The sequence below is a fragment of the Macrosteles quadrilineatus genome, unplaced genomic scaffold, assembly GCF_028750875.1.
Source record: "Macrosteles quadrilineatus isolate MER2022 unplaced genomic scaffold, UCM_ALF_1.0 Scaffold_7__1_contigs__length_78375512, whole genome shotgun sequence".
Taxonomy (NCBI): domain Eukaryota; kingdom Metazoa; phylum Arthropoda; class Insecta; order Hemiptera; family Cicadellidae; genus Macrosteles; species Macrosteles quadrilineatus.
This window is the reverse complement of record NW_026542600.1, coordinates 50878563-50901154: the sequence shown is the minus strand read 5'-3', so window position 1 is coordinate 50901154 and position 22592 is coordinate 50878563. Positions and strand designations below refer to the sequence as shown.

At 34.6% G+C, this 22592-nt stretch overlaps 1 protein-coding gene across 2 annotated transcripts in view; it reads left to right on the top strand.

Annotated features, from left to right (window-relative positions):
- Window positions 1-22358, top strand: part of LOC128997847 (cytosolic 10-formyltetrahydrofolate dehydrogenase-like) — a 63118-nt gene extending 40760 nt beyond the window's left edge. The window contains exons 10-15 of one of the 2 annotated variants that reach the window (XM_054423607.1): window positions 1144-1337; window positions 2383-2573; window positions 6323-6442; window positions 13619-13869; window positions 19969-20168; window positions 21481-22358. In XM_054423607.1, coding sequence (XP_054279582.1) covers window positions 1144-1337; window positions 2383-2573; window positions 6323-6442; window positions 13619-13869; window positions 19969-20168; window positions 21481-21536 — 1012 coding nt within the window. In that variant the 3' untranslated portion in view covers window positions 21537-22358. Of the gene's footprint in view, window positions 1-1143; window positions 1338-2382; window positions 2574-6322; window positions 6443-11768; window positions 11849-13618; window positions 13870-19968; window positions 20169-21480 lie in introns of those variants that run through there. The other variant, XM_054423608.1, reaches the window with a different exon arrangement.
- The last annotated feature ends 234 nt before the right edge of the window (window positions 22359-22592 follow it).

Here is a 22592-nt window from a genome sequence, read left to right as displayed (position 1 = left end):
CTACAGATCGGTTCACCATCAAATAAGCCCATCCGTTGTAAATGTTTCCTGAATCCCCCATGGCCAGTTATCAGTTCTATCGTTAATTTAATTCTTCGCCTGTCTAGTCCCAAAAAGTCAGAGGCAACCCTTTTAGGAGGCCTAAGCAAAGTAAGCTTGCTAACCCTGAAGGGGAGTATTAATCCAATGTTTACGGTGATTTTCATTGGCCCATGACACAATAGAAGAGCATGCAATTTTTGGAAAATGCCACAAAAGGGTTGTGGACCAATCATTTTTATATTTTTTATTGAGCCAATGTGTTTGTATCTGTTTTTTGTTGGTTTTAAAATGTGTATGCAATGAAAGTGACACTTGATACACAGAGTAGATCTAGAACTCTATACTGATTTGGGGGATTATGCCTTGACCAGTTTTTTTTTTTGGGGGGGGGGATTTGCATCATAAGCCTTTAGGAGGGATGGGCACCCCTGAAAAGTACTAACTGCATGTCATTATGACATTGACACCTCAGTAAGCCTACATTGTTTACTAAGCATCATGTTATCAAGCCGAGCCGAGTCTGGCCTACAAGCTCGAAATTTTGAATTTCAACACCCTGTAAATACATAACCCAAACACTTTTTTATTTATCTCGTTTTGTTAAACTGTCGTTAAATATTTTTTTACATTGTTTGTTACTGCCGTTTTAGATAGTAATTTGTATTCTTTTGCCTAGACAACTTAAGTTCGCACCAGAGGAAATTGTTTGGAATTAAACAAATACCCAAACTGTACCTATATTATGGTCACACAATTAGCTACACGGTATTCATTTTGGAATGTTATCTTTGGTCTTGTATTAACAAGTAAAAGGAGCATTAATTAATAATCCAGTAACCTTGTGCATTTTACCTTGCATGAAATGGGGTAGTAAGTTTATTTTTTCTGTGTTGTATGTCATGGTACCGAGAAACTAAATCCAAATTTTCGACCTCAGCGACCTTCCGGATCACCGCCAAAAAGTGTAAAAATCGACGGAATTTTTTTACCTTGTTCAAACTTGGTAATAGAATTTTTTTTTATAGCAACCTCAAAAATAACAACTTACCATCACTAAAAATTAATTTGGAACAAACAATAAATTTTGTAGTTTTGCCTCAGGGTCTGTGGACTAATAACACCTTGGAACTACCCTCTCATGATGCTCTCCTGGAAGATGGCTCCATGCTTGGCTGCTGGGAACACTGTTGTGATGAAACCATCGGAGCAGTCTCCCCTCACGGCTCTAAAGTTTGCAGAACTCTCCGTCAAAGCAGGCTTCCCTCCTGGAGTGATCAACATTCTACCTGGCACAGGTATTTTAAGGTTTTTAATTTATTCCTTAAAACAACATGTTCATGATTCTTTACTCAGAACAATTTTAAACAAACATCACAATGTTTGTCTTCCATGGTCTTGTCCAAGTCTGCCTCCCTGTACTGCTCTTTTACATTCGTAGCAATCAACAAGATACATCTAGATACCTAAGCTTAAAATTGAATATTTTCATCAAAGGCAATTACAAGGGCTGTCCAGATTAAGTAACAAACGTTTTTCGTTGGTGCCGCTTAAAGTGGTGCTATCGCCACCATCTTAGTATCAGAGCGTTCCTACGCTCAGTACGCGTCCAGCTACAGGAGCTTGCACATCATATGCAGTGGAAAGTAAAAATCAGCTGGAGCCCACCTTACAACTGGCAAGATTTTCAATGACAGAACTATTTTACTATCCTAGAAAAACATGAAAACAAATAACAATTTTAAAAGTAGATTAGATTAGTGAATTATACATCTAGATAGTTTTTGCTCAGAATTGGACTTTTGTTTTGCCATTAAATGCCAGGACTTTGATACTTAGTACTGTACACAGATATCGACTGTAACACTGATTCCTTCTTGTGCATTTAATTAAACACTGTTGTTACAAACTACTTTTATGTTTTGGCTATGCAATTGGAAGAATTGTAGGTGGGCAAACCATTAGCATTGTCTTAGATAGGTTAACTTCCAATTTGCTTTTTCACTTAATAACTGATAACCAAGATAAGATTTGATCCCTCAACCTATCGTTTCCTCTTCTGGCCGGGAGACAACACCTTAGATGGCTCAGATACAACGAACAACCGTTCAAGTGCCTAACAATTTTATAGGTAGCAAATTGTGTTTAATTTACCCAGAATATTTTTAAAAAATGACTGTCATTTATGTCTGAATGGTGAATTAACTCTAACGAATTCCTCATGTTTTAATTCCATGTCAGCTCTGTCAGGTTAATAAATGTATTAGAAAAATTGTATACATATACCATCATGTAACTTTTATAGTCATTTTTTAAAATAATATCATAGTGACAATTTTACAGGAATTGAAACGGGTAATGCCATCACCAATCATCCAGATATCAGAAAAGTTGGATTTACTGGCAGCACAATAACAGGCCAAAAAGTGATGAAAAATGCAGCTGCTAATTTAAAAAAAGTTTCATTGGAACTTGGTGGCAAATCTCCACTAGTAATATTTGATGATTTTGACCTTGATAAAAGTGTTAGACTGGTATGTATATAGTTAAGATGAATCGAATCTTTGTACTAGTTTGTCGATTATATAATTAAGTATTTAAATACTAATTTAATACCAAACCTGTCTTGTGTTAAGTTGAAGGAGGCTACCTGACCAAGAGGGTAGAACAGGACAATGGCTCGGGCGACCATTCTGACTCTCTGAGTGAATTCAATTAGACCCACGTCTCACTGAATATTTGGAAATATAATAAATGTATCATATATCAGAATAATGAATTCTTCTAAAGTTATCTTGAAAAAATGTTTAAATAAATAAATAAATAAATATTACTTTATTGTCACATACACAAAAATACATTCCAAGTTTCTAGCGCAGCTAGAGGAACAGGTGACATTGTCAAATATGCATAATATAAAACAAAGAAAACATTCCATAAATTAAAAAAGTATTAAAGTAAAATTAACTATAAACTGAGTTATTGCCCAAAGTGTGCACCAATATTATTGTCATCCAGAAATTCAGATACAGAATAGAAGGTTTTTCCTATTAAATACAGTTTAAGGTCATTTTTAAATTTAGTTATGCAGCTAATATTTTTGAATCTATTTGGTAGACTATTGTAAAGCCTCAAACTCATATAGTAGGGTGACTTTTCGTACAGACAAAGCCGATGCCTTGGATACTGCAGGTTATCTTTGAAACGTGTGGGGTAGTGATGAACAAACTGCTTACTTACATATTTATGAAAATTACTTTTTAAATTTACTAGAGTTTTGAAAATAAACAGTGAAGGCATTGTCAAGACTTCATATTTTTTAAATAGTGGCTTACATGATGTTCTTTTAGATTTAAAACATAGAATTTTTTAAAAACGTTTTTGGATTTTAAATATTTTAATTGCGTGGGAAGTGGAACCCCACAGCTCAATACCATATTGCAAATGAGAGAAAAACATGGCATAATATACCATAATTTTAGTTTTGGTACCTATTATATTTCGCAACACATAAATTTGGAAACAAGCAGTGTTTAATTTTTTTGTAAGCATATCAATGTGCGGTTTCCATGACAAGTTTACATCAATATGTAAGCCAAGAAATTTTGTACTTTTTACAAAGGATAAAATATCACCATTAAAAATCAAACCAAATGTATAAATATTTTTATTTTGAGCGGGCTGAAATTTTTAAAATTTGCGTTTTTGAACTATTAAGTTTCAATCCATTCACATTAAACCAGTTGGATAGCTCTAGTAGTGAACGATCTAGCTCTACTTTCAAATTATTAGAATTGTTAGCCTTAACTATTGCTGTAGTGTCATCAGCATATTGAATGAGGTTAGAAGAAACGTTTTTGGGCAAATCATTTACAAATATCAAAAATAATAAAGGTCCTAGAATTGACCCCTGAGGGACACCATATTTAATTTTACCCCATGTTGAGGAAAATGTTTTACCATTTTTCTTTATAATTGTTCTTTGATACCTATTGCTTAAGTAAGATTGTATCCAAGACAATGACTTTGCAGAAAATTTGTAGTATCTAAGTTTTGTCAACAGAATATCATAATCTACAGAATCAAAGGCCTTGGAAAGGTCACAGAATACAGCCGCTGTACTCTGCGACCCATCCAAACCCTCCGACACCTGATTTATGAAATCAGAGATAGCAGACATTGTGCTCATTCCAGATCTAAAACCAAACTGTTGGTCAGCAAATAGTTTGCTAGCATAAAAAAAAGAATAAATTTGATTGTATGCAATTTTTTAAAAGATTTTAGAGATGTTGGGTATTATTTTGTTATATACGTTCTTATATAATCCCTGAAAAATAAAAAAAAATCTAAAATTAAACCTTGTTATAAAAATGGTAACCCAAAGGAAATGTGTAATTACAGGCTTATCTCATTGTTATGCTCATTATCCAAATTTTTTTAGTGAGTTATGCATATACAACTTTCAAAATTCTTAGAGGAAAATAATTGAATAGATGAGGAACAATATGGTTTTAGAGAAGGAAGGTCTGTGATTGACACAGGAGTCGATTTCTGTGAATCTATAATTAATTCAATTGATTCAAAGGAAAAAGTAGTTGGAATATTCTTGGACTTAACAAAAGCCTTTGATAGTGTCTCACATGATTTACTTCTTGAAAAACTTAAATGTAACTGTGTAAAAGGGAGAGCTATTGGGGCCCCTATTATTCTTCATTTACTTGACTGACTTCCCCTCATTGATAGAATCTCCCAATAGTGTTTGTTTATTTGCTGATGACATCAATATAAAAATATCCGGTAATTCAAATTCTGATGTGGAAGTCTCTTCTTTTGTTGAGCTTACCAAATGTAACCAATATTTAAATGAAATCAATTTATTACCGAATCCAATAAAAACTAATTACAGTAGACTCCCTCTTATACGGACACCTTTTAACTGGACATCGGTTGAACCGGACTACATTCGGGGGAAATGACATCTCTTTAACCGGACAATTTTTATCAGCACATTGGTTTAAATGGACTAGATCTGCAGGAAGTGGGCGATACTGAAACGACTATTCTCGTGGGAAAGAGAGACTAGTGATCATGTGTCTAAATACAATGCTCTCCTAAATTTAAGTCGAATATCGCAGTAAACAGTTCGTTTTAACGAGTTTTTGGGGACATCGGTTTAACCGGAAAACCCATTATCCGGACTGGCCTCGGTCCCGAGGAGTCCGGATAAGAGGGAGTCTACTGTATATAAATTTTTCTTCAACGAGCAAAAATTCACCCGAGTTTAATATTTTTATGGATACAATTTTATTAAATGAAGTTAAAACAATAAAATTTCTTGGATTGCATATAGATGATAAATTCAACTGGGACAGTCATGTTGAAAACGTTTGTAATAAATTCAACTCATGCATATATGCATTAAGACAGATGTCAAAATTTAGTAGTTTAAAAACCTTAAAAATAGTATATCATTTCTTAATTGTATCACACATTTCTTTTGGGTTGTGTCTTTATGGGGGCACATCAAATTTTAACATAAATAGCATTCAGGAACTTCAGAAAATAGCAATTCGCATCATGTTAAAACTAAAATTAAAAAATCCGCAAAAGAGCAATTCAAAGAAATACCATAGGAATTATGACTGTTTGTAGCTTTTACATTTATCAAATAGCCCTTCATATTAAATCAAACCATGAAAGATTGCCAAAATTGAACTCTTTTCATAAGTATTCAAGCAAAAAAGGTAGTGAATTGGCGTTCAACAGACATAATTTATCGATTAACAAAAAAATCCCATCTTATATTGGTGTTAAATATTTCAATAGCTTACCTGACAATATAAAAATATAACTAATTTTAATTAATTAAAAAAACTGTTGAAATTATTTCTCACCAACAGAACCTTGTATAAATTAGAAGATTTTTTCCAACTTCCTGAAATTTGATTTGTTGATAGTAACAACATTCTCTGTAAGTAGTCTTAAGTTTAATATTATGTTTTTATAACTGACTCCATTCTGTACACAATGTGCAATACAAAAAAAGTTATTTTGATTGATTGATTGATATATCCCAATGTTGCCAAGTCAGCAATATCTAGAAGGCTTATGCAAAGAACCATGATGTCACCATTGGGGCTTAACAAGGAAATCGTCAGTCTATGTAATGCAACAGGTTATCAATCATTTCAGCCTCTGGATTGCTTATATAATCAAATAGATAACGTAAACTCTTACCTTAATCCACACCATAGTTTCTTTCATATTTTTGTCATCTTTTCAGAGTATGGGTGGTGTTTTCTTCAACAAGGGTGAGAATTGTATTGCTGCAGGACGTGTTTTTGTTGAATCAAGTATTCATGATGAATTCCTGCAAAAGGTGGTGGAGGAAACAAAAAAAATTGTGAGTTGACTTATATGAGACAATACGGCTCGCTGTCTACTTGTATCGGCGTCTAGTTGTACCTGCTGCATTTTGGCGTCAAAGTGCGACAGGCATCCAGTTGTACCTAAGTCTAGTTGTACCTCTTAAAAATCTGCAGGTACAACATGTCGGGTACGCGACCGTCTACTTGTACCTCATACATATATACATCTAGTTGTACCTATGACTAGTTTTATCGACTAGTTGTACCTACGTCTACTTGTACCTACGTGTCGTTGTACCTATGACCAGTAGTACCTACGGCTAGTTGTGTCTCCCATTCATTGTGTCACCAGTTTAAGGGGTTACTTTTAGAGTTTACAAAAACAACTAATTGAGTATATTGAAGTGTTTTTGTAGGGTATTAGTCACGGAGAAAAAAAAACTGAAATTAAAAATGTCTGTGTTATTCTTATGTAGAATGTGTAAACTGGTGTAGTTTGTTTATGCTTGCATAAACTTTGACAAATTTGTTTATTTCTTACTTAACTATTAACATTTCACAAAAAACACTACTTAATTACCTTCAATGCAAACGTAATGAAACCTCAATATTGAAAACCTGATGAAAAATAACCCAGGTATGACTTTTTTTGTGCGTGCTTATTAGTTCTTAATAAAACTAATATTGGTTTAGTTGCAGACTATATAGCCAGCGTTCACTGACCAACCTAACTCAGTATATTTAGTTTATATAGTTTAAATAGAATGAAAAAATAAAATACATACAAAGAAATGAACTATATACCTATTGTGATTCAACCTACGATTGCTAAGGTTTTTGAAAGTATTGTTCTGGTACATTTATACTTGATCCTCAAGAAGTACATTGTACCTGAGCAACATAGTTTTCTTGATGGAAAATCAACCATCATTAATATCCTGTGTTTCCAAGAATTTGTTATGTCAGCATTCGGTAGCTCTAGTCAGATCGACTGCGTGTACTTGGACTTTTCTAAGGCTTTCGACAGAGTTCAACATCGCCTTCTGGTAGCAAAACTGGCTGCCTATGGTGTTGGTGGTTCGTTGCTCAGGTGGGTGGAGAGCTATTTGAAGGAGAGATATCTCATCGTTAAGTGTGAAGGAGCTACTTCTAAACCATTCCCTGTAATCTCTGGTGTCCCCAAGGTTCTCACATCGGACCCCTACTTTTTTTTTACATCAACAATATTGGAACGGTCTTGACCACCAACTACCTCATGTTTGCTGACGACATAAAGATTTTCTCGGAAATACACTCCATGTCTGATCAAGAAACCCTTCAGAGATCCATAGGTAATGTCGTTGGATGGTGCAAAAACAACTCCATGGACTTAAATGTATATAAGTGCCAGGTTATGATATTCAAGAGAGGAATGAACATCCTCAAGTCGGAATACTTCATCAATGGGAGTACTCTTCCATCTATGGATAAAGTGAAGGACCTTGGAATATTCTTGATACCTTCACTCAGTTCCTTTGACCACATTGTCCACATCAAATCAAGGGCGCATGCACTTCTGGGGTTTTTCTTCAGGTCTACTAGGAACTTTCTAGATCCTCGGTCACTTGTATTGCTGTACAAGACCTTGGTCCGTCCAATACTGGAGTATGGCTCTGGGGTATGGTCGCCTCATCAGCTGGGTCATATTGATTTGCTGTCTCAAATTTAAGCTCGCTTCATTCAGATGTTGGGTATCCGGATTGGTTATGCATATACCGATGTACCAACTGAAGAACTTCAGAGGGTCCTTGGTATCGAACCTCTTCACACAAGACGTAGACTGGCTAGAGAGGCACTCGCTCCAGAGCAATTTTCCAGCGCAGATTCCATCCCACATCATATGCATACAACAACGGCGAGATTTTGTTTCGAAGTTATAGCTCCTTGCGAGACTCTGTTCACAACCTCCTCGGCGGAGTGTTAGTTAATTATTTAATTTATTACCCTACGTCCGTGCACCACGGATCGAGCAGAATTAGGTTGGAGCATCATTCCCCAGCTGTTGTATCTGAAATCTGTTGTAACATGATAGCGCACAGCAGACAGAAGTGTAAAACGGAGCAGGCGATTATTGGGGCAAGCGTTGAAGTAATTTTTCCATTTCATTTTCACCAAAGGAGCTGTGATGTTTCCAAAACGATTATGTGGGAGAGGGGGTCGTTATATCAAGAGAAAGACGCTGACAATTCGTTAAGCAGAGGTTATGAACACTATGTAGATATTCGGGTAATAAAAAATTCCTTAAAATGAGTTGACTTATAAAACTCTAATTTTATTTATATAGAAAGATAAGTTTCCCAGTCCTGTATCAACACTAGTGGACTGTACAACACTGATTCACGGTCTTTTTCCCAGTCATCAAAACTCAAGAACAACTTGATACACACAGAATATCCGGTTCCCGATCTAGATGATGGCTAGTTATTTAATTTAATGTACAGTTACATATAAGTAGCCGTGATAAATCAAACCTGTTATGTAAGCCACACGGTTATTAATCTCACTCAGTTTCGGATTTGCTTACAAACGTGATCGGAAATTGTTAGGGCCTACTAAGGATTCGTAAACAACATTAATTTATGTAAACATATGGGTGACAGCTAGAAAAAGGAAGTTTTATCCAAACAGCTGTTTTTAATTTCATGTATGCAGTATTCTCTTAACAGATTATTAGTATAAGTATTTCATAAATCACGTATGTAGTAAACATTGAGAAACAAACATGAAAACAATCGCACATAATTGGGATTTGATCGCCTGTTATTTTTTTCCAAAATAGTGAGGCCATATTTTAATGTCCAAGGACATTCTCGCCGATCCTGTGAATACAATTAAACCATTAGAATCATGATTGGGACTCTAGTTTTCTTTAGAGTAGGCTGCGTAAAATGCCTTCTGGGCTGTGACAGACAGACATAATTCTATTTCTAAACGTCATGGTATTTTAGGTGAGGTCAATACTTCAGTATGATAAATATTTTTGGGCATCACTCACCTTATTGAAATCAGGAGAACACAGTCGTGGTTAGGCGCTCACAACGTTTACGTGAGAAGACAAAATAACCTTGAAAACGCCGCACGTGCGGCGAATATTGGTGCGGCGAAACGTCGGAGTTGAGAACTTTAGTCTCTGATTTTATATTTACAGTAGTTTTATTTTTATTTTTGTATTTTTATCAGTGTGTACGTGTAATGAACTGTGATATGACAAGGACTGTGTTCTCCTGATTTCAATAAGGTGACTGATGCCCAAAAATATTTATCATACTGAAGATAGACATAAATTGAGATAAGACATGTTTCAACGTCTTTAATGTATAAAACGTAAAAATAACCCAAAATATGTATAATTCTGAGCAATGTACAGACAAAACTCTAACTTTATTTATATAGATTAAGTGGGTTTGAATTTTGAATATAAAAAAATCTATGAATCTATAAATATTCTTTTAGTTTTACAAATAATACTGGGCGGGGGAATAATGTTTTACATTGGTTGTGCACCTCATTTATGGTGGGGGGGGCTGGTGCTCAACTGGGGAGGGGGTGCGTCATGAGTCTAGGGGGGGATGGGCACCTCTGTGCAATGTGCCATTTAGATGATTCGTTGACTAACATATGTTGCGGCTCTTGTTTACCTTTTTATTAATTTTAAATAAAAAAAAAATTAACATGGATCTTAATTAGCATTGGGGTTGCTATGCTGGTGACGAAATATAAACAGAAAATCAAAACAAATGGAAAACATTCCAATCACATGTTTTATTTACAGTGTTGGGTGAAAATAGAGGAGTCTGTAGTATACTTCTAGTATACAATAAATGCACACTAATCAACACAACTAACACTTTAAGGTTATGTGAAGAAATATTTAAAGGAATCAGCAAAAATAATAATAAATAGTTGCTAGGCAGCGGTGGCAATTAAAAAAGTCTGTTTCAATTCATATGGATATTCTGCTTGTATATTTAATATAGGCTATATTAATGTTTTTAAGTAAATAAGCGAACATCTGATTTTCGGCCCTAGGGTCGTAAGGACCTGCTCGATCCCCTAATGACGACGATAGCTGGCATTTTGACCCTGGACAGCAATGCGTAGCTTTCAGCCTCCAATTAATTTTTTTAAACAGTTAAAACATCGTAGTGCGGTGAAACATATTTGTCAATCCTACTCAATTGACTGGGAACACTGCAGTTTCTGATTTAATTAAGGGTATCATTTAAAAGTATTCGTGCTGTAACCAATTAAACAGGGTACCGAATTGAAGGATAGATACAACTAGACTATATGGACGCCAACAACGCGTAGGTACAACTATTCGTAGGCAACTGTCGTAGAACTAGACGTAGGTACAACTAGTCGTAGGAAAAACTAGACGTAGGTACAACTAGACATAGGTACAACTGTTCGTATCCGTACAAGCTAGGTGACACTAATTGTCAGTGGCATACACGTCTAGTTGTACCTCTTAAAAATCTGCAGGTACAACGTGTTGGGTATGCCACCGTCAACTTGTACCTACATCTAGTTGTACCTACGTCTAGTTGTACCTATGACTAGCTGTCCCTAGGTCTATGAGGTACAACTAGAGGTAGGTACAACTTGATGGTGGTACTAGACGACAATTATAGCATGATAGTATGGAGTGATGTTATTGTTTCAACACTAGGCCAGAAGCCAGAAGTAACATTTTTTATTTTTTTATAACAAACTCAAGCATCACATTTATGACATAAAATGAGGTTACTAACCTGTCGTCAATCAGTCCTCTATTGTCGTGGATGACTATAGTTTCGGGGTTAAAACTCCATTTTCAAATCTTCTCTTCAGTCATCAAATGTCAAACATATTCTCTTGCATAATTTTGTGGTGGTGGATGTATAAATCCACATTTATGTCTTTCAAAATTGGCTTCAAGCTAAAATGAATCTTCAACCTAATTATTTTCACTAAGGTTTTAGTGAGTTACAGCTTACATTATGCACCATAAATTGCATATCTCGATTATACCTAGTTTTCATATTAAATAATTCCACGATTACGATTATACATATTGGTGCTATTATACAGGGTGTTAAAAAAGGTGGGGACATATTTTTATTTTACCTAGTGACTCCTTGGGTCAAAATAAAGGGAAAATCAAGAATACAATTTTTTCCAAAATAGCTTGGTTAACCAGATATCCGCCATTTTTTGCATAAAAATGTTTATCTTTTAATTTTTTCAATTTATCTTTATGAAACTTTGTAATGGGTCAAAAATTACGGTGGGGTAATATTTCACGCTCATCCTAAATACGTTGATTTGTTTCACGAAAAGGCAGCGACGAACGCTGGACCTAGTGACGTCATATGGAGGGGATGACGTAGTTCTCAACCCCGATGCCAGGGGCGGTAGGAGAGAACCGCTCAAGTAGCGCCCCGGTGCAGTCAGTCGTCCTTCAACCACGAAACCTTTGCTACAACCACGAAACCTTTGCTACAACCAAATATCTGGCAATAGCCGATATTAAAATCACGAGACGATACGAAAACTGGTAAGTGTTGAGCCACGCGTTAATGCTATATTTATTTGCCAGTACCATTTAATATAATTACTAATTTTAATCGGTCGATACAACGTGGTGTTTATAACACAAATTGAAATAATAAAACGGTTATAATGCTTGGTATCCACCAAAGCTTCGTGTAAGATAGAATCTACACTTACTCGTGTGCGTAGACTCCTGCCTTGAACATGCGTAATTGACGAAATACGAAATATAACTTCAAATAATTATATTAAATGGTACTGGAAATGGTACTTGAAGGATGACTGACTGCCCCGGGGCGCTACTTGAGCGGTTCTCTCCTACCGCCCCTGGCGTCGGGGTTGAGAACTACGTCATCCACTCCATATGACGTCACTAGGTCCAGCGTTCGTCGCTGCCTTTTCGTGAAACAAATCAACGTATTTAGGATGAGTTGATTATTTAGGATATTACCCCACAGTAATTTTTGACCTGTTACAAAGTTTCATAGATCAATTGAAAAAGGTTAGAACAAGAAATCATTTTGATTCGACCTAAAATTTCAAAATGGTGGCCATTTAAAATTTGTAAACCTAAATTACTCAAAAATGGCTGATTTTATGAAAAAATGTTAAGAACACTTTTATTTATCATTTTTATTTATCTATCAAACAATACTAAGTTCAAAAATATCGAATAAAAAATAGCTGAAATATTATGATTTTTGGTTGTAAAATGGGGCAAACCAGCTTCTGCCTTATTCTACCCCATTTTACAACTAAAAAATCTAAATATTTCAGCTATTTCTTTATCACTCTTTTTAAACTTGGTATCGTTTGATAGATGATTAAAAATGCTAAATAAAAATGTTGTTGACATTTTTTCACAAAATCAGCCATATTTGAGTAATTTAGGTTTACAAACTTTAAATGGCTGCCATTTTGAAATTTTGGGTTTAATCAAAATTATTTTTTTCCCTCACACGAGTCTCTTCTACCTTAACATACATACCAAGTTTCATAAAGATCGGTTGAAAATATTTAAAGATAAAAATGTTTATGTAAAAAATACAAAATGGCGGATATCTGATTAACAAAGCGACTTTGGAAAGAATTTCATTCTTGATTTTCTCTTTATTTTGACCTAAGGAACCACAAGGTAAAATATGTCCCCACCTTTTTTTAACACCCTGTACAGATATTATAAAGAGTGTCTTCCAACCCTACTCAATATACAGGGTGTTTCCAAATTGTCTGGACATATTTTGTAGACTTGTTCCTTGGGCTAAGACAAACATAAAATGCCTAGATTTCTGATTGTCGGCCTATTTGTGTTTTTTAAGAATTATTTTATATCTTGGGCATTTTTCAAGATAGAAATTTCAAAATTGGTATAAATGTATATATTTTAGTAGGTAAAAAGAGCTCACAAAGTTTTGTTACAATATCTCAAGCCGTTTCAATATGGCAGCAATTTAAAATCTTTAATGCCAAATTTCATGAAAACCGTTAATATTAAGAAAATTGTTTTTCACATCAAAAAAGATAGAGAATTTAATTCCAAACCAAATTAGACCTTGTTTGTTAAAATCGGATATTGTAAAAAAATACATTCTATCCAATACAGATAAGTTTTATTATTTTCCCCTTTAAATGATTAGGTAGTGGGAGATCCACTAAACCGTAACACTCAGCATGGACCTCAGAATCATTTGGCTCACTTGGAAAAGCTTGAGAAATACTGCAGAGCTGCAGAAAAGGAGGGAGCAAAACTAGTTTTTGGAGGGAAGCGTTGTGATCGACCAGGCTATTTCTTTCAGCCTACCATCTTTAGTGATGTTGAAGATCATATGTTTATTGCCAATGAGGAAGCCTTTGGCCCTATTATGGCTGTTTCTAAGTTTTCAAGCAGGTAGAAATTCAGCTTACTTTTTACCTTATTTTAGTTATTCGCCTTTGTCTTTTCATGTCTTTAATTTATCCTTCAAAATAGTGAAAGACAATGTATAAACTTTTATGACATAAAATTACATTGTAATTATGATAGATCTAAATCATTGGTGGACATAATTAAGACAAAAAAAAATTAATATTTATCCATTATATATCTACTTATTTATAATTCAGTTTTAAAAATCGTTGTACAACTAAATCTAGAGTTCCACTGGAACTGGAAAGTAAGTTTTTGACATGATTTATGGTAAACAAAATTTTAAACATGTTTTACATAAGAAATACATTGGAAACGGGGGTTTTCACATTTTGTGTAGATTTGCAAATAATTAATTATGAAAGTTTTATTTTATTAAACATTTGTAGTGAAAGGGTAAAATACCCTCGCCGCAGCAATCCTGCAGACTAAGCGAATTTCCACTTGTCTGATTAGATTTTTACTAAAATATTTCCATAAATAAGACATATTTATTCCCAATTTAAATAGCATTAGATTTAATGAGTGCTTAGGTTTGCTGCAAGGGGGAAGGTAAAAAGTGTTTTTTGACCAAACGTCAATAGTATAGTATGAAATAAATAAATTTGCCAATAGAAAATACTGAATTAATGTTTTTGTTATGCTTTGTAGAACTGAATCTACAGTTCTACTTGACAGATTTTATTAAATAATAGGTCAATGGAAAGTTTAATTCATGTAGATTTGTAAATAATTATGAATGTTTGATTTTTTTAAGATTTATGGCAGTAATGGGTAAGTTTGCCGGTATGCATAATCCAATCATATGAAACTTGTGTTGATAATTTAACAGCTGATTGTTGTATTGTTATATCATATTTTTTTTCTTTGGTTGCATGTTGTTGTTCACAATTTGCATTTGTGGTTAAAGTGTGTTCCTTATGATATGTGGGTGTTTCTAAAGTTATGTGCTTAATCTGTACCATTAATATAAGTGAGTAAAGTGGTGTATGGATTTCATAACTGTTATTTTCCTAGAGACTGTTGTATTTAACCACAACGAGCTCTGTGGCTAGTGAACTTTATAAACATAGAATATGAGTGACAATATTCTTAAGCAAGTAAACATTATTTTCTTAAAGTAGTATTAGACTACAAAATATTTTTTTCAAGAAGTATTGGACTACAAAGCTAAGTTATTCATAACACCTAACATTCTGAATAACTGAAGCAATATGACCCAAACCCTATTTGGACTAAATTTCACCACATATCTATTGTATACCTGGTTTTAAAAGACCAAACAGCTTGAGGATTAAGTAAGTGATTTAATTTGAAGATTAAAATGATGAATAATTGTAGAATAAAGAGGATAGTAGCTAGCAGGGGCTATTTTAAGGGGGCCGGCTCACATCGACGAGCAAAGTGGTTCCACTGCCGTGTGGCTGTAACGTCACCGCACGGACTCCACAGGTCAAGCTAGTGTGCGGCCCATATACATACTGATAGTTTACACGCTTCCCTACATTTACACAATTCAATTGTCCGTATGAAACTTATATCGTTGTAATCTGCATAAACTACAGAGTCTGATGGTCAAAAATTATTTTAGTTATGATCAACAATAATTTGTTTAAGCGAAAAAATGCTAAGTATTACAAACTTGTGAACTTCAAAAAGTCACTAAGGGAGGATTTTTTTATATTTTTGGATAGGAAAAAACTTTGAGCGAGAAAATTTTTTATTCATAGTTCTACTTCCTTAATTAGTCCGAAAAATCTCAATAAGCCCATCAGGTCGTTTATTATTCATCACGAAGTGGCGAGTGACACTACTTCACATTCCATCGTTCCATCGCTCATGCCCACACCATGTTGTTTGTAGCATGATATTCAAAAAATGTTAGTCTATTATATTAAAGGATAAGAATACATTATTCTTGATATTATTGTAAAAAATTATTATCTTAAAAATTGAGTAGAGTAAAGGGTATAGGCTTGAAATATTACTTACCTTTTTTTTTGTATAGGCCTACTGCCTACTCCTTGTTATGCTCTCTAAATACACTTAATTGAGTCTCTGCTTCTAGGAATGTGTAATGGTTTTATTTTAGTAAAATAAAGAATTTATTGGTTCAAAATAGTAAATGGAATTTTTAATACGCTAGTTTGTGCACTAGTTATACTGTACCTAAAATATTTTGAGGTAAGCGGGAAAAATTGCCCGCCAGTGATCATTTGTAACAATTGTCTTTTGAGACAATTTTTCAAATAACTGTTGGAAGTGTGTAAAAATGCTAACTTAATTAATGTGGAAGAACTGATTGACTATAGTTTTCTCGCTGAAAGTTTGTTCCAAACCCAAAAATAAAAATATTCCTCGCTTAGTGATGTAACGGTCAAAAAAGAGACCCACCTTATTCATATTTTGTTGACCTTATTCAGAATTATAGAAATATTAAACAAGGAGAGAGGATTATTTTTATTTATTTATTGGAATTATTAAAATTTTCAAAACCCCCTTTTCAGGGATGATGCAGTGCCGACAAAGTTTTTACCACAATCACAATCAGAGTACAAATCAGATACCCTGAAATATACGTGATAATAATAATCAAATGTATTAATGTAATGACATTAATAGAGTAAAATATTTGATTTCTTTCCCTAGGCTAGTAGAAGGCAATGAAATCAGGTTCGAAGAACCAATGTTGTTAATCGATCATGATTGAGTTAGAACAAAAAAATTATTAAATTGTTTTGTTAGATAGTTAATATGAAATCTATGGCAAATAGAAATATGATTTATACTGATTTTTAATGGTTTTTGAGATAGAAAAATGCTTTCACCGACCTTCGTTGATATTGTGGAGGTGTAGATCGGCGGCGTCTGGCTGGGGTAACCCATCTTCATTGCTGTTGGTCGGCCATGATGGCGTCTCTATCCTGTCCAGTATTGTACACTTGCACTGTCACTTATTAAAAGTTTAAAGAACACAAACTAAAAAGTATCTCTCCCAAAATAATCAGTAAAATAAAGATTCCTTTCGATAAAATCTTTGCCAGGGCAAATAAAAGATACTAGTTTAGAGTTATAAGTTTAAGTTTAGAGTTTATAATTATTGTGGGTAGCGTAATGCTGGATGATGTAATCGTAATGATGAACGGCAGTGGACTGTGTCTGAGCTGCGGTGGGTCTGTGTGTGTGGTGGACACTCGATGAGAGAGTACAAAGGTCAAGAAAGAATTGGTTCCTAACACCCAGTGCCAGTTCATCGACCTTATTCGCCATTGGCGATCAAAACACAATCGACGTTAACTCTCAGTTTTAAGCGTTTTGGGAACCAGGGTTGCTCCCCTGACACCCTGTACCGCTTCATCAACTTTATTCGCTGACAGCGATCGGGACACGATCGGTCAACGTTAACCCTCAGTTTTAATAGTTTTGGGAACCAGGGTCGCTCCCCTGACACCCAGTGCCAGTTCACCGACTTTATTCGCCGTTGGCGATCGAGACACAATCACTTGATGTAAATTGTAAACTGTCAGCTTCAGTCGTTTCGGGAACTAGGGTCGCTCCCCTACAACCCAGTACCAGTTGATCAACTTTGTTAGGAGTTAGGAATCAAGGTACAATTGCTTGAAGTCAACAATTAAATTTCCACTTTATTCCAGAGAAGAATTTTTTTTAAATAAAAATTAGTAGCTTACATAATTTGAACTCCATAGCCAAATTAGGGGAACAATTTAAATTTTCACAATGATTAGTAATACTTTTTCTTTTCTTTGTATATTTTTACCTAAGCCCGGAAAATGGGTATATGTTTTTTATTTTAATAACTGCTAATGTTATTGTGATTGCAATAGTGTTATATTTTTAATATATTCAATTAGAAACTCTTCACTTATCTTAATAGTATATTTTAAGCACTTTGTAATATGTAGATATATGTATTTATAGCCTATTTGACTCTATTCAATACATGTTATTTTATGTATAATGAATAAAGAATGATTTGATTTGATTGAACTCTCTCCTTCTGTCGTTTTGGCAACTAGGGCGCTCCCTTACAACCCAGTACCAGTTGATCAACTTTGTTAGGAGTTAGGAATCAAGGTACAATCGCTTGAAGTCAACTCTCACCTTCAGTCGTTTTGGCAACTAGGGCGCTCCCTTACAACCTAGTACCAATTGATCGACTGTGTTAGAAGTTAGTGATCACAGTACAATCGCTCGACGTTGACTTTCAATTTTGTTTGTTTCGGGGAACCAGGGTTGCTCCCCTGACACCCAGAAGGTAGGAGTTGGTGATGATGAGCCTTACAGAATAAACCTTTGAGCTTCGAGTCTGGATGGAGTTCTGAGCCTTCTCCTACAAACAAAAACTCTCGCGACCGTGTTTAGGTAAAAACAAATTTCAATTGACCCTTGGAAATTTGGGAACCCTTGTGGACTGAACTAGTTAGAGCAACACAGTCTCAGTGACTTTTCATTATTCTAGCTCCTCTACGTTTGTTGCTTAACTATAAAACCAATTCACTTGTCTCAAACTAAAAACTGTACGACGGCCCTGAAGGGACACTCAGTTTCTTTTTGTCTTTCATTTTACTTCGACTTTTTTCTCTAAGTAGTTCGACTTTTTTCTCGAAGTACTTCGACATTTCTATCTAGTCTAGTTTTACTTCAACTCAACTTCAATACGAATACGTTCGTTCTATTCTGTTTCTGATTCATTCTCTTTCTCTGTCTGCTGTCTCACTGTCTCTCGTCTCTGTCGCACTCAGGCCTAATAAAATCCTTGGTATCAGAAAAGTGTTTCCTTCTATGAAGTCCGAGCTTCTTGGTATACCTTTTAAGTGTCCGCTCACTTATGCAAATGTTATGCTTCAATAAAAGAATTGCAAGTATTTCAGGCTGTTGAAGGCCTAAACTAAAATATTGTTCAATCAGTTCATTAATGCCATATTCCATTATGTGTCCTAAAGCTCAAACCCCTTTCTATCTGCCAATTCTTATCAAAAATATGTCTACATCAGAAACACCCCTACATCAACAGTTAGTTGGGTTGTGGTTGCCGTAAAATTATAACAAACTATAATAAGCACATTCGAGATTAAAGTCGAAGTACTTCGAGAATAAAGTCGAAGTACTTCGAGAATAATGTCAAAGTACTTCGAGAATAATGTCGAAGTACTTCGAGAATAATGTCGAAGTACTTCGAGAATAAAGTCGAAGTACTTCGAGAATAATGTCGAAGTACTTCGAGGATAAAGTCGAAGTACTTCGAGATAAAAGTCGGAAGTGAATGAAAGACAAAAAGAAACTGGAATGTCCCTTCAGGGCCGTCGTAAAACTGTTTAGATATTAAAATTCTCCAGTTAGTGCAGAATAAAACGATGTAAGATTCATATTAAAATATAATCGTACAAAGGTAGGGAAGCGTGTAAAAGAGCAAGATTTTCTCTGGCCGCGTAATGGCAATCGGCTCGACTGTCCTCGCAGTGACGTCACAGGGAGGGGGGAACGGGACCATGTCGGCAATTGCTACATCAAAGACGTGAGCCAGCCCCTGTATTCTATAGCCCCAGCAGCTAGCTTACTTTGAAGTGTAGGTAGGCCATCAAACAATATTTTGTCCCCTGGAAGACTTTGTCAAGAGTAGAAAAAGTTGTAAAGAGTTAACCACTTTCTCTACACTTATTAAAGTCCCTCAGGGGGCGAAATATTGTGTTTATAGTGTCTCTTCTCTATGTTCTATGGCCTACCTACACCTTCTTCAAGGTAAGCTAGCTACTATCCTCCTTACTAAAATAATTCAAAATCCTGACTTAGACCCTTTCCTTGAACAAAACTAACCTTGAAGTAAAATATGTTAAAATATGTTAACAAATTTAAAATATTGCCTTTATGCATTGTACAAATGAATATAAATTTATTTTTCTGTTTCAAACTTTCTAAAAATAATGCTACTTTTCCAAAAAATATTTTGTAGACTCTAGTTTTAACTGTAGGATTTAATAATAAATCTTTATTTCAAAGTTAGCTATGTTATAAGATATTTAACTAAGGTGATCATAGTTTATATTTTAATTTTTTTCACAGTGATATGGATTCCTTAATTAAGAGATTGAACAGCATAGAGTATGGCCTGGCATCAGGCATATTTACAAGGGACATCAATCGTGCTTTAAACTTTGCTGAGAGGATTGAGGCTGGATCAGTCTTCATCAACACTTACAACAAGACTGATGTGGCTGCTCCCTTTGGTGGCTTCAAACAATCTGGCTTCGGGAAAGATCTTGGTATGTAACATACAACTTTCTTGGAGGAAAAGGAATCAATTTTTAAAAATCTTCTGTCTATTAAAGGTTATTTTAAAACAGAGTATTTGATAAAAATTAAACAAACGATATTACAAATTTTATGATTTAAAAAAATGTCATCTGAGTGTGTGTCTCATGTCGTCAATTTACAATTAACATGGGTTTTCAAGATGTCAGCTACTCCAAAGGGAAATGTTTTTGGTCTTTCTACGACAGATCTAAACCATCTCAAAATATTATGCAGAAGTCTACAGTTGCTCGCTAATTATTCAAGAAATCCCAGGTTGTTAAACATATGTTCAAAATACCGGGTGTCCCACGAAGGGGTTTAAACGTTTGATTTTATATTACGTGCCCATTAATGCACCGAACTTTTTTAAGCTTTACACAGTTTACAAAGTAGGTTCTAAAAATATTCTGGAAAAATTTTAACTCCCTAACCTTAGTAGAAACAAAATGGCGGCATATTGACAAATTTATCAATGTGCTTTCTATAAAAACTACTTTCATGATTTATTATTAGTTATTTATTTATTATTATTATTTATTAGTTATTTGATTTATTTTTAGTTTTCCATTAGGCTATGTTCTAGTTTTTTTTTTATTTAAAAGTCAAATTGCCCTGGAAAGTAACAATAAAAATATTTTATAAAACCAAAAATACCTTTTTTAATGTTTTTAAAGTAACGTTTTTCAATATGCCGCCATTTTGTTTCTACTAAGGTTAGGGAGTTGAAATTTTTCCAGAATATTTTTAGAACCTACTTTGTAAACTGTGTAAAGTTTCAAAAAGTTCGGTGCATGAATAGGCGCGTAATATAAAATCAAACGTTTAAACCCCTTCGTGGGACACCCTATACGTTCATATAGCTCTGTACTAATTTTATTTTTAAATTTAAGCTATATTGCAAAAAGGGCTAAAAATCATTTTAAGTTTTGTAATTTTACTAAATGTAATAGGAGTGAGTTTTTACTTATTACCTGCAGAGCTACCTGATTGGTATGCCTGCTTTTGTCCACTCCAAACCAAGGATCTGTTTTCATGTCAAAAGAACTGAGTGATTTCTTACACTCAAAAGGAATCTCCACTAGCCGATCTTCACTTTATAACCCTCCAGGTAATTCTCAAGCTGAGCGATGTTTTCTATTTTGCAATATATTTAGAAATATAGTTTGAAAGTTTGTTACAGTTTTAATTTGGTTGTTACTAAAATGTATTCTAGTTTTGAATGGTGAAAAGTTTATGTTCAATTTTTTACATGACTTCTGACATATGTTTCCGTTTGTTTAGGAGAGGAAGCCTTGAATGAGTACACAAAAGTCAAGTGTATTACCGTGGAGTACTAGTAGTACCATACCATACGTCACATCTTTTCTTTCCTTATATTTAAGATAAAGTCAGTCTGAAAAAAATTACTATAATGAAATCTCAACATTGCAACTTATGAGGACTTAAATATTTTTAGATATGTTTTCTAAGTTACTGTATTAAACTACGTGTGGAACATTGCTGCTATGAATAACCTTTGAGGTTGAAGTCAAAGGATAAAATATCAAATAGTCTTGGATACAGTGGCGGATCTAAAGGGGGGGGGGGCGAAGGGGGCATCCGCCCCCTCCCCCTGGAGCATACATATACATATATTTTTAACTGCATGTAATACAGTAGTGCATACACATTGCGTAAAATAATTTGTCACACTAACTTTGGACAAAGAAATGGTATAAAACTGCTATTTTGGAGACTTAGTTTACACATATTTTTCGGGGGGGTTCCCCCGAACCCCCCCCCCCAGACCTCCTGGTTTGCCCCCCCCCTTGTGACTGTTCTAGATCCGCCACTGCTTAGAGATAAATGTAACAGAGCCACTTACAGCTGGTTAGTACAAACACAAACAGAGTGATCAGAAATTTTATGGTTTATCCATGCAATTCGGACAGAGTAGGTATAACAATTGCCTTGATTACTGGTTTGATTCTGAGAAATGGTTCTGGGCCCACTTTCCTTTCTTTTGTTTTTTAGATATTAATTAATGATGCTTTTTAGTAACAGATACCAGTTTCAAAATCTAGTTTTAATAGAGTCTAGTTTTGACCTTCCCTTACAAAAAACATAAATTATGCAAATGGCATTAGAAAAAATAGTAAAAAAAGTAGTTAATAAGTAGGCCTAGCTGTAGTGATGTGGGCCGGGTAAATACCCAGTGGGTAGGTAAATATAAATTGGGTATTTACCTGGGTATTTACCCCAGGCCCGGGTAAATACCCAAAAACTGGGTATTTATAATTTGTATTAAAGTTAGAGAAGATTGAGATGTTTTTTGCAATTATTACCTTGTAAGGATAGCAAAATGATAATAAAATGTGTTAAACAAAATTTCATATGGTCAATACTAGCATTTT